Source organism: Lagopus leucura, unplaced genomic scaffold (genome assembly GCF_019238085.1).
Source record: "Lagopus leucura isolate 7727_CA_CO unplaced genomic scaffold, USGS_WTPT01 Super-Scaffold_100157, whole genome shotgun sequence".
NCBI lineage: Eukaryota > Metazoa > Chordata > Aves > Galliformes > Phasianidae > Lagopus > Lagopus leucura.
Window position 1 is genome coordinate 33,742,390 of NW_024962334.1, and position 13,617 is coordinate 33,756,006.

At 39.6% G+C, this 13,617-nt stretch overlaps 1 protein-coding gene across 1 annotated transcript in view; it reads right to left on the reverse strand.

The window, feature by feature from the left end:
* Window positions 1-5,354: 5,354 nt before the first annotated feature.
* Window positions 5,355-13,617, reverse strand: part of CUNH10orf67 (chromosome unknown C10orf67 homolog) — a 34,380-nt gene continuing 26,117 nt past the window's right edge. The window contains 5 exon segments of the mRNA XM_042888615.1: window positions 5,355-6,012; window positions 6,706-6,786; window positions 7,661-7,748; window positions 11,071-11,130; window positions 11,228-11,316. Coding sequence (XP_042744549.1) covers window positions 5,938-6,012; window positions 6,706-6,786; window positions 7,661-7,748; window positions 11,071-11,130; window positions 11,228-11,316 — 393 coding nt within the window. The 3' untranslated portion in view covers window positions 5,355-5,937.

The window sequence follows — 13,617 nt, forward strand, 5'->3', positions numbered from 1 at the left end:
CGGAGCGCTCCGCTCGGCGGGAGGTGGGGGCTGAGCCCCGTGCACGGCCGGAAGCCCCCGGGGGCGGAGGGGTCTCGGGAAGCGATTCGGTCCCGCGACGCGGTGGGAGCGGACCCGCGGGCGGAGCCCGGGGCAGAACCGGGGACGTTCCGTGACGGCGAAAGTCGCCGCGCAGCGCCGGTAGCGCCGTGTGCGCTCCTATCCCGGGCGAACACCGAACTTGTGCGTTTAATCTCTCTCCGAGATCATAAAAAATAGGACGCGATATCCTAAAAAGACTAATGACATTTCACAGGTAATGCAATTTAGAAAGCAACACTTCCATGTTTTCTTTTCCAACAATGTGCATTTTTGTAAACTGCTATAAATTGCGATTCAAAAGCCCTGATCTCGCCATCCCCAATCATTTTTTATACTGATCAAATGAATGCAGATACTCCCATTTGGGAGGGGCGACATGACATTTCCCTCGGCAGTTCTAAACAGGTCACGGACCTTTCACAGACCCTAAGGCAGTGGGAGGGAGCTCTTTACGAAACCGTGTAACCAAATCAAACCAATGGTTACCCCTTTTCAATACCGTTGGAATGGTTTGCACAATGCTATTCACATAGCAGCAGAGAAACTGAAAGGATGGTCATCCAATGGAAATTTCTTTGCTTTTGTTTAAACTTGCGGAGCTCAAAAAATACTAGAAAACAATTACTTTTTGTATGACAAAAAGATAAACACTCTCCGCGCAGCCGTGCGCGTACGCCGCGGCCCTCGGCGTGCCGAGATATTTATCCACGGAGGCGCACACATGTGTGTGGGGATGTACATTTATCGGAGATGTCGCTTTGTTCGAAGCCATAGGCACAAAGACACAACATGGCTGCCCTGGAGATGACCTATTGCTTTCAAGTTGCTTGAACACATCAGAATTTCTATTGTCGAGGTTGATTAATTGTAACTGATAAGTTACCATGAATAAAGATTGTTTTTCTGTTTAATGTGGTGGGCCTGATTTGGTAAATGCTTCATTCATGTAGCCTTGCAGCGCAGCATATGGGCGAGATTCATTCAGTATCGCAAACATATACGATTTATTATGCTCGTATGGTCACGGCCAAAAGGCCTTTCTATTTTAATGACAAAGTTTGAATGAAAAATTCCATTTAAAGAGTCACTAACGTTAAACGTGCCTTTGTGATTTATTCCGGCTCCCGGCTGCCGGTGAACCGAGCGCCCGGGGCAGGGCCGTGCCCGCGCTCCGCCCGCACCGCGCACCGCGCATCGGCGGCGCCGGGACCCGCGCAGCGCCTTCACCCCGTCCCCGTCGGGCCCCGGCCGCAGCCGGCCCCGCTGTCTGCCGTGCACCGGCTCCAGGTGTGGGAGCAGCAGAGGGGTTTGCCTGCGGTGTGCGGGCACGCGGGGGATGCTGCGCTGATGGCCAAGACAGCTGATTCAGCCCCGCGCGGCCAGGAGGATCTGTTCTGTTCTTTTGACGCGTGTTAAACTGTGTGAATATGATGTCTTCGATTACCTCTTGTCGGGATGGATACTCGTTGTTTAAAGCTTTTTCCAACAACAAAAACAAACTTTGACTCCCTTCTGCTTACAAGTCCCCTACTCTCGAAAAGGGACTCAAAACAGCAAAGAAAACCTCGCTCAACAGGAAAACCATGGAATAATGCCTCCGATCTGCAGCCCACCTCTGGGGTCTTTAGATCCTGTTCCTGCCCATTTGAGGGGGCTTCTAGAACTGAATTTAACAAAATCAGCACCTTTGACAGGCAGGCGAAGTAGAGCTTATGCACCACCACGAATAATTGATTAAACATAGGGTTGGTATTTGTGGAAAAAACACCAAAAACCAACCAAACCCTTGAAAGAGCCCTTTCAAGCATTTTAAAAAATATGACCTTTTAACCTTTTCTTCCCCTTTTGACAGAGTAATTTGAAACAGAAACAATGTAATCTATCAAAATAAGTTGTGTTACTTCTGTAAACCAGATATTTATGTTTGAGCTTTCTCTTGCTGACAAGCTGTAAAGGCTCACTGTTATTCTAAGGGTTTATCTCCGTGGTTCTTGTCTTTTCTGCTCATTAAGAGTCTGTCTACAGATTACAAAGTCAATAGATGCAAACACCAGACTGTGAGAAAAATCTCCCTGAGTACATAAAAAGCAACAGCGGTGGACGCTGTACAATGGAAAGCATAGATGTTTGTAGGTGTTCAGTTTTATCATCTTCAAACAAGAGTAATGGGAGTAAACACTGTGGCAAAACTTCGCCTTCCAGTGTTGTGCACTTCCTTTTGTCATTCCCGAAGGCTGATCTTTAGTTATCACCCGTTCTTAATGGCAAATTTAGTAAACAGTTTAATTGAACGACGGTTTACAGGTATTTTGAGTTTCTTACACAAAGCACCAACACTAATTATCAGTCCAGCTGCAATGCAGAGGGCCTGGATGGGATGACTCTATAGCTACGTTTTTGGGTCATCCTCTAAAGGGATGACTGACCTCACTGGGGCTCATTCAGTTCATTAAAACACTCCGAAGGATCCTGGGCCCTGAGCAGGTTTGAGTTGTTAAGAAGTGCCTTTAGGTGTGGACTTCTAATGTTTTATGCCCTAATGCATTGGAGTTATATGCACATCTTGTTAATACTTAAATATATACATTGCCAGTATTCTTTCATCTGTGCTTGTACATTAAATAGAGATTAAAACAAAAACTAGACAAAACCTCAGCTCCAACCCACAGTATCCAACCCACCCAATCCATAGTAGAGGACACTTATGCATGAGTAGGCTGAAGTGCACAGCTGGATGAATGGTACCAAACTTTAAAAAGTCATTTATTCATTTGAATAATGTTGTTTTAAACTTCTGCAAGAATTAAGTTGTATCATCTCTAAGTTTTGGGAGGGAGAGAGAAAAAAAAAAAAAAAAAAAAAAAAGCAAAAAAAAAGCATAAAAAAAGCATAAGCATTTCCAAAATATTCACGTGCATACCTGGAGGTTGGTAGTGGAAAGCTATTCAAGAGCAGTCTGAATTCTTCACGGGTGCCACTGCTGTCTGTGAAAGGCCCAGTTGCTAGCGCCCAGGGAGTTGTTCGAGCACATGCCTTTAAGAGGAATAGCCAAGAAATAAGTGAGGTACAGGCCTAAGAAGGACATTTAAGCAATCCTGTCACACACTTAAATTCATGTTTATCACGTACTTTTAAAACAACAACAACAAAAGGTAGCTAAAATCATTTAATAGCTTCCCACTGGCTAGAACTCACGCAACCTTTGCGGAATGCCATTCTACCTTCCGACAAAACTACACCAGAGATACCATCCCCTGGCTGTGCGCAGACGGGTCTCTGATAACAGGCACTCATCAGGGTTGAGAGGCGGGCTGACGGCTGGAAAGGAAGGACAGAAGGACAGCAAGGCCACGGCTGATCTGGAAGCCACCCCCGGGGCCGGTGCTGCGCCCAGCCAGCGCTTCTACGGCGGGGCCGCCGATGCGCGGCCGTGTGCGGGCGTGGAGCTGTCGGTGGTGCTGAAGCGCGGCGCGGGGGGAGGGAACGGCCTCAGGTAGTTGCGGGCCAGGGGCGCTGGCAACGCTCTGGGACGTGGGTTCAATTTCTCGCGTGTCTCTTCTTCACAAAGATCGACACTTGTTAAAATGCTAGCAGCAATTCTTCTCGGGCGAAGTGACAGACAATAGATAGAGTTTGCCGCAAAAGAAACATCCAAACTGCCTGTATTTGCACAGATCTGTTTGGGAGATCTACTAAGAGAAGGACTTCGTGTAGGCAAAACTGCTAGAAGATTGCACTCTTCTTGCGCTGAAAGAATCAAACTGAATTACTGTGTGGCTTCTTCTACCAGCAATCAACAAACAGTATGAAAAAGCAGTACAGCACAGCAATGTTTTTAATCTTAGTCCTTAGTTAAAAACAAAACAAAACAAAACAAGAACAAAATAACAATAACAAAAACAAAATAGAAAAACAGACAATAGTTTATAACCTGAATTTCGAGTCTATTTATTTGTATATTGTTTAACTGCATAACTGTTTAATTGTACTTAGTATCATCTGTTGAATATAACAAATACAGCTTCATATAGTTCACATAGTTCTATGTAACGTGTTTTATCTGTGATTTATGAAGAGACTTGCATAATAAGGGTGCTCTTATTTTGAATGATAAAACATTTGGTTCAAACTCATAAAACACTGGCAATTACCAAGATTGCTAATAACAGTGCCTGTCTGGACAAGTTCCTGCTTGGTAGGTATTTAAAAGGGTTATGCATTTGTTAGATAGACTTCGAAGAGTAAAGGTAACTAGTGTTAATGTCATTGTGTGAAGCATCCAGACTCTAAAGTTATTGTACTTTCATCTGTTTATCAAGAATGCACAGTCTCTCATGTGGAACTAGAAGAGCCATAAACACTCAAACATCTAAAACATCCCTACTTGCTTAATATATATATATTAGAGGATTCCTGCAAGTCCTCTGTTCTTGTGTCTTGAATAAGATATTTGTGTTTTTGAGATAAGTGTAAATTTGCTATTAAAGAACTTTTTGCCTCAAATCCCAAAGAATCCTCCACTTGTATACTGGGCAGTCCTCTCCAGCAAGAATGTAATAGATCTGAGTCCTTTTGAATGTAGCCTTCCACATGTGGAGGAACTGACACTGAGTTAATGCTCCAAAAGCATACAGGCTAACTTAGCTCTCTTTTCATAGTTTCAGCAAACAGCCGACAGGAAGAAGGAAAAATCTGATTGTTCACAAAATACTGTGACATACAATATACACTTCGTGGTTGCCCTTATCACTGTTATTTATTGATCACAACACAGCCAATGCTAATTGCAAAACAGTAGAGGCAAATAATGTTTCCAGAATTAGGACTGTCCAAGGGATCAAGGCTATCAGAATGATCTCCACACTTGTGATACCTCTAACTCATCCCAAAATAAAAACAGTTTGTACGTACGGAATCAGAATAGCTGAAGAAGAGCTACATAAACAGAATACAAGGAGTACAGCAATGTTCAAAGTAAAAACTTGAATGCCGGAGTGTATAACTAAACCAAGGGGAAGTGTTTAAATGATGTTCACACATTTACAGATAAAAATGTAGAAAAGGTAGCAATTCTCTATATTTACATAGTCAGAAATACATATGAAAATTACAACAAATCATTTAGATATGTGTGGTTTGTTCTAGACATAAGCACAGCCGCTTGAATTAAACACTGCTATCCGCATATTGGTACTCAGCATCTTGCCAGAGAAGGAACCATAAGGTATTGGTAAATAAATTGTTATACCACATATCAAATAAACAAAAAGCCCTCAGAACAATCCTGCTTTTTAAATAAACTATTAACTAACATTCCTAAGAGATAGAGTGAACAATATTGTGCTTAATTGCAATTACATTTTAAAAATTATTTAATAGTAGAGATACTGAAAAGAAGAGGGTTTAGTATTATACTCATGCATCTTTGTTGTTGTAGTGTATTTTTTATAGATGCTAAAAGAAAAGGTAAATATCTCATAATGTTCTTCAAATACAGTTTAGTGGTGAGATTGGAATTCAGCATTGAAATGGCATTGAGTTCATCTCCTTTCTCGTGGGAAGAGAGGACTATTCACAGTCACACAGAACTATGCTGGAAGGGACCTCTGGAGATCATCTACTCCAACACCCCACCTAACACAGATTCCCTAGAGTAAATTGCACAGGAAAGCATCCAGGCAGGTTTTGAGTATCTCCAAAGAAGGAGACCCCAAAAGCTCTGTGTACATTGAAGGTTTGCAGGAAAATGTATCTGGAGAAATACGATTATGTTCAAGTATATACTAAAGAGTTAGAAACAAATACTTAAATTGCAGAATAGGCTACGTTGCATCAAAGATTTCGAACTCACCATCTTCAAACACTGGCCATCTTTGGTGTGTTTAGAAGCCTAGGAAATTCACCTGCGTCTTCTTTCTGCTTTCCAGTAGACTGGGAATATAATGGGGGCTAGATGAGAAATATTTTCTTGTTGAAGATCATGAGAAGCTATTAGTCTGATATAACTTGGATCCCTCCCCTGAAAGAGTCTGATAATCCATTCACTGAGCTTGAGGCATTAGGCTTAAAAGACAAAATGAAATGTTATTGTTTTAGGCAACCGTGCTATTCAGAACTTTAGAATGCCATTTCATTTCTCACTCTGGTCTTCCCATTTATTTTAGTACTAGATGAATCAAGCTTATATCAGTCTTGTTACTCGCAGAGAAATACTATTTTGGTTCATAGTCAGGTAGTTACAGTTGCAGCCACAAACATGTATTCATTATTTCAAGCTACGTTAGCTTTAAAACTGAATGTGGATTGCTTTACCCAAATGTTTGTTACTGCATGCACGTGGCAACCAACATTCGGAAGATATGAATATGTTAAATATTTCAATCATGAAATACATTTAAATAATCACAATTCATGTTGTAAAGAAAAATATCTCTGTCTCAGCAACAAATCATTGTCTCACATTGAGAAATTCTTTCACTGAAACAACTGTCCATTATGAAAATGATGAATGTTGATTCCTGGATATGTCACAGTCTTATGCTTCACAGAATTGTCAGAAATGCTACCCCTACTTACTGCTGAGCATATCTGAGCTTTTATGTTCTGAAAAAGAAAAATGCTTACCAAAGTTGAAGGTAAATGTGAGCCATCTTTGAATCTGTCTGTGCCTTTTATGTCATTTTCAATACAAATAGGGCAAACCATCTGTAAATGACAGACCAGACATATATTAAACACATTTTAAGACAGTGTTGTTTAAGCATATGAGCTGATAAGCAAGAAATCAACATTAATAAAAGATTTTGAAAAGGATGCAACATTTTTTTGACACTTATTGAATATGGATTTGCAATGCATAATCTTTTATAAATCAAAGGGAAATGTTTTAACTTATCTGTTCCTGAATTGTCCAGTTTTTACAAGAAGAGTTGAATATATTTGAGACTGAAGTTGATATATTAATATCCTGTATATGTATAAATATGTCAGATATACTTCCTTTATCAGGAAAAAAATCAGTGGAAGTAACTGAAGTAACAAGTCTGTGCAAGTCCTGTATCTTAATCTAGGACATACTTCACCCTACTAAACTTATCCAGAAAAAAGGTCAAAATGCCACTCTTGACGTTTGTATACACTTGCATAGGAGGAAGATGGATAGTTTTTAGGGACTGCACTCCCTGCTGCGTTAAGACATACAATGTGAGTAGCCCTCAGAGCAAGAAATACACTAAGTCTTATAGTTCCTAATCCCTCTACTTTCTGTCAGGTGAAGCAAGGGGAAGTCTGTAGTTTTAGTTCAAATCTGGAGTCTGCAAAAGCTATCATTAAGGCTCTACCATGTGTGATATTTGTACACATACTACGTACACAAGATTGTGTTGTGTGCAGCTGAGCATATCCGGCCTTGACAATCTGCCTTTGTTGGATTTACCATTTCACAATTTTCGCTATCAAATTTGTTTGACTTTATGCTATAGGCTGGCTTCTATGACTTGTTACATTAGAAAGCTCAGCATGACTTCCAATAAAAACATAACAGTTAAAATAACAGTCCAGTTGCTGTGTCTCTGCTTACTGTTTCACCAGCAAATGTATATCTAAATGCTAGAAACTGGCGTTGCAGTGTTTGTCTAAGAAACATCTCGTCCTTAGTTGCATGCAGACTGAAAAAAATCTCATATTGAATGAACTTATATTATGCTGCCATTCTGAACAGTACCATACATAACATTAAAGTTTAAAATTGCCAGTTAGAGAAAACTTACTTTTCGTATCTTTTACAGGGGAAATACTTAGGTAAACACTATTGATCAGCAAAAGTAGAGCAATAACCAGTAAGAATTCAGTAATCCATAGACATTAAAATGCCATTAATATATTATATTAAGTATAGTATATTAAATACATGAGTAAAGTAACAGATCCTATGCAGTGGAAAAATCTGTGAGGAATAGAAACAGAACTGGAATTCTAAATACTGTCATTTTTCTGTCTGTAAGTTTACTGTATCTTTAACCTCTGAGTGCTGATACTTTATCTAATCATTGAAAATTGCTACCTAATTTCTCAAGGTCCAGCTCATGAGGTAATTTGAACAGCTGTATGTTTTTTTTCCTCTTCCTGAACAAAGAAAGGTATTACAATACTGAAACTGAACTTCTAAAATAAGGTAAGCAAAGGGAAAAAAATAAGATGAAAATTGTTCCAGGTGGTAAGTTTTTTTCTTAAGTAAGGGTAATAGTTTGGATGGTTTGGATTATTTTTCCTGTGTTTGCCAAGAAAGTTTGATAACTGGCATTTAAATAGTCTCTTGTGCCACAAAATAACCAGAGCTCAGTTGCAGTTAAGTAATACTAGAAGACAACATGGCTTGATGTGACTCAAGTCTTTGACACAAAGATTTTAAAGTAAAAAAAAGTCTGTATAAAAAAACCAAAAAAACAAAGCAAAACCAAAAAAATGTTACAAAAACCATTTCACATTAACTAGCACCTGTCACAGCTGTTATACTTGAGTGGGGAGAGATGATAAAGTTTGATTTCTGTGCCCTGTTTGTGTGTGGTTACAAGATAAGAACTTCACAGATCTTTTAGCGGCAAATAGCAAATTAAGAAAGGAGTAAAGGAACACCTAAATGGATTTAATTTTTATGAAAAATGAAAGAGAACTGTCATTAAAAGGAGCAATCAGACACATGAAAGCTCTTCCAAAAACAATGCTTCCTGTTTTATTGTGTTGGCCACACTGTCAGAGGCAGGTGTTGGTGGTACGGCAGTAGGGCTTGAACCTTCCTGCCAATATTCTGGTACATTTTGCTGCTGTGTGAGAGATGGCATCAGAGGGGCAGTCTGACTGGTATATGACATGTGAGAGCATATGTATGGGAACTGCTGAGTCACGGCCTGAACCTCTGATTGATCACCTGAGGTGAGCCATGAGTCAGCCAGAGGAGCACAGGTGAAGGCAATTCACCTGTGCTGCCAGAAGGGGTGGAGCCAGGCTGCACCTCTCCTAGACCTATTTAAGAGCTGGCTACCAGTGGGGAAGGTTCTTTACTGGAGATCGCCTCTATTGGTGTTTTGTGGGTGAGCTCAGCATAAGGGTAAGCCTTCCATTTATTCTCTTTTATTATAACAGTCTACTTTGCCTAACTCTCTTGTTTATTTTGTAATTATAACAGCCTAATATTCACTGATTATATAGCATAGGAAGTAAAGGAGTGTAACTGAATTGCTCCATATGGATAAAGTGGCACCCGATGATATTCATCGATGCTTGTTGAATGCTTCTGGAGACCAAACAGTGAATGTGAGCACTATGAGGTGGTGGGTGGTGTGATTCAATAGTGGAGACAGTGACAGAGGGCCATCTCCACTCATGCAGATTTTTACAAACATAGAATGCAGGCTCTTGTTCTTTGCTGGAGGAAATGCATAGCCAATGGTGGTGTCTGTGTTGAAAAAGAGTATTTTGTAGGTGTGAATTAGTTCTATCAGATGCTATTATTGGGCTCTTTGTATCAGTTGTCATTTCACTGGAAACAAACAGGAGGCATTACTTTTGGAGCAACCAGCATTCAATGCTCTCTAGATACTTTTCAGGCACTTCATCCACCAGGCCACAGTCTTTGATGATACTCATAAACACACTGAAGTTTTTCTGATCACAAGGGGGCTCATATATTTTATAGTTAAAATTTTAAACTATGCACATAATAGAATAATAATTTATAGCAATGTACAGCATAAAATTCAAGGTAAATATGCTGACCAGGTAATCCTACTGCATTGTAAAAAAAAATTGCACAGTCCTTTAATACACTGTCAGGAAGAAAAAAGAAGCAAGAGATAATGATTTTCCTTCCTATGGGCTATTTGTATCTTATCATTAATTGCCTTTTTATCTAAATTAATCTGTTTCCATGATGTGAGAGTTCTTTGCTGCATATAAAATTAGAAATTAATCTCTTTCTTAAGCAACTAATTCTAATGTTCTCTGTTAAAAAACGCTCCAGTCCCTGCCCATTCAGGTAACACAGTAAATACTCATTAAGATAGAGCTGAGTAGATAACAATAATATAATTTTATTTTTCTACTGAGTCTTGCATGATTGCTAAGAACACCGATAAGACTGTCATTATGTTATCACTGTATCAACATAATGTTTTCCCATAATTTTCAGATGAGAGGATAACTTGAGGCCAATCTCAATGAGTAACAAACTTAACAAGAAGCTCTCCGTTGACCTTAGGGATATTGTATCAAACTGTATAAGCACAAAGTGTTTGCTGTGCAGTGGATGTACTTTCATTACAGTTCACCATTTGTAGGATGGGAATTACACCATTCTCACACCGTTGAGGAGTGCTGGGGAGATAAAAAGTAAAATAACCATCTGAAGTGCAGTAGAGTGTGCGGTTGGAGGGGAGTTTGTCTTTCTAAAATATGGATCCAGCCCAGCTGGATTTGAAACTCTCTAGAAATTCTCAGAAAACAGTCAGTCCCTGGAGGTGTTGAAGAACCATGTAGGTGTGGAGCTGAGGGACATGGTTAGTGGGCATGGTGGGGGTGGGTTGGGGTTGGACTAGATGATCTTTTCCAATCTTAATGATTCTGTGATTCTATTTTATACTGTATATGGATTTTAGATATTCTTGATCTGATGCTTTCTACCTAAAAGCTATCTTGGAGATATCATGGCCTACGAGAATGGTGTTTTTACAGCATGACACCAAATATGTATGTTGCTCATTCTAAGATGCAGACTAAAGTTATATGAGTGTTTGAAAATTCAAGGTTTCTAGAGATAGCAGCAGAGGACTGCATAGTGCAGAGGGAGCTAAACCTAATGCCATCTGATCTGTGCTGCCTGTGGAGCACACACAAGAACCAGAGCAGCCCTAGGGTTTTATCTTGAAGAACTGATTTGCAAAGTCTGATTTTTAGTATTTTATCAATGCAACCAAAGTTATTATAATACTACACCTGTTTTGTACAATCTGGAATTTCTTTTTCCATACTGCATTACTTTGCTCAGCTTTCTTTCTACAGAGGGGGAAAAAAATAGAAAAAGAAGTGGTTAAAATTGTGTAGGGGCTTCTCATGTGTCTTCAAAGCACATCTTAGGAATATTGACCACTACCTTGCTATGGTTTGCCTCTCCTGACCTTCACATTTCTTCAGTTTTCCATTTTCAGCAGTCAGGGAACTTTCAGTAGCTACATTTGTTATCTAAAAGTAAGTAAAACATTATTTATTTTCTTAATCATCTTGCAAAAACAAATACAAGTTTTGCTCATACGCAGTGGTATTCCTGTGACAAGTTCTCCTATTCTGGTCTATTAAATATTTCCAGTACTCTGCTAATAATTGAAAGATTATGCAGCCTAAGCCAGCAGTTCAAAGTCAGTTCATCTTTTCCTTTGTTTCTAAGAATGGTGGCAGTTAGGCAATGTTTTGGCAATTGTAACAAAAGGAGCACGTTAGGACAATTAGATGCATTTGTCCTAGTCTTGTGTCTGAACCTCACCTTAGTGCTGTATATGTGTCTGAACCTCATCTTAATGCTATCAGTGGGAAAATTACCATTGCCTTAAATTTAAGAGGACTCGAGACTGATCGCTGTAAATTCCCCAAATAAAACCAGCAGTATGTAGAAAGTATACAGTAAAGAAATCAGGAAAAAAAGTTGACTCAGATCTAGACCTGATTTGCACAATTGTGTCTATTCTTTGGGCCCAGGAATACCTCCTGATCTTTGATTCTGTGTGGATGACCTGCCACTAATCAGTCCCACACCAGGTATAAGGGCAGGAAATGCCAGGTGCACAGATTTAAAAGGAAGCTGTTTTTCCAGCATGGAAAACTGGATGGAAGGACATATGCAGGTGCTGATGGAGCATGCACAGGAGAAACCTCCTTGCTCTCTGCAAGAACTTGAAAGGAGGTTGCAGCAAAGAGAGTGTTGGCTTCTTCTCTTGTGTGACAGCTAATAGGACACAAAGAAAAAGTCTCAAGTTGTCCTATGGGAGGCTTAGATTGGATACTAGGAAGAATTCTTTTCAATGAAAGAGTGATCAAACATTGGAATGGTGAAGTCCCTATCCCTTGAGGTATTTAATAGACATGAGCGCATGGCACTAAAGGTCATGGGACTCAAGAGGTCATGTTAGGGTTGGACTTGATGATCTTGAAGGTTTTTTCCAAACTTGAGTGGTTCTACAATTTCTCTTCCATAAGAAGTTCCCTTTGAAATTGTTTTCTCCTCAGGCAGCACTGTTTCAGTGTCACCTTCCATTGGCAGATTAGTCACTGCAATTTCTTTTTCTTCTACTTGCAGTGCTGAAATCTGACCATAGCCATGAAAAACTTTAGTATCCTATAATATTTTTATCCCTCATGAAATTGGAGTGCCATTAATTGGGCATGACATGTCAGGAATCTGTAACATGCTAACCCACCTCAAATACACTGTTCTCTCTCAGCAAGATGCCATACGTATTACTTTCTCCAACTGTAAATTATAGCCTACACTACACAGAGAAAATAAAAAATCAAATGAAAAAAAAAAAAAACCAACAACAAAGATATGAAGCCTCAGTCATTTCCTACTTCCACACGCTTCATCTAAATATATATTTCCTCCTCTAAGAGAAACATTCAATCCCTATTATATTTCCACAGTTCTCTACAGGCACACTGGACGTGAATCTGGTACCTTATACACTCATCTGTTTCAACAGAGATTTCAAGCTGTCAGTAGTGTTTTGTATTATACCCTTGCCCTTTCCACATCAAGTCATCATTTTGTTTTTTCAGCTGCAGATGCATTCTATTTTCTCTCAAATACACATGCTGGTGGCTGTGTGGCTAGTTCAGAGGTGCAAACATCAGAGTTAAAGAATAGGTAGTATTGCAGATATGTGGCAGTACCAAGCCTTTTAAATAAAGAAAAGCCATTTTACTGACTATTAAAAATCAAATTAAATTAACTGCAAATTGCAAACTAATAATCAATTATTATTAAAAGACTTCCAAAAAAATCGCATGACCAAATTCATCTTCCAGCACTGATTTTCACTGATAACACTCCAGATTTCAATAGCAATACACCTAGGTAAATGCAGAGCTGTAAAAACAGAATTAGGCCCAATATAACTGCACACAAAATATCAAACCATGTGCTTAATGGTGCAAAGCAGCTCAGAACTCCTCGGATTTCATTTCCAGCTGATTCTTTGTAAGAATTACAGATGCTTGAAATAGAAGGCTAATAGGGTGTAACCTTGACTGATCTGCTCACTGACTGCTGGGTCAGGTTAGGGTAGAAAAGACCACATTTGAAGACTTTCCATAGTTTGAAGATCCGTAGCTCTTGGGATGGTCCCCTGAGGAAGCAGTAGCTGTTCTGAACTCTAGTTCAGGATGGCAGTCAAAAAGAAAATGAGACTTGTACCTGTTCTTCATTTAAGAGCTTATGGGGGGGGTCCAGACGAGGGAAAGTAGTCAAATAAGGTCTTTTCTACCCTAACC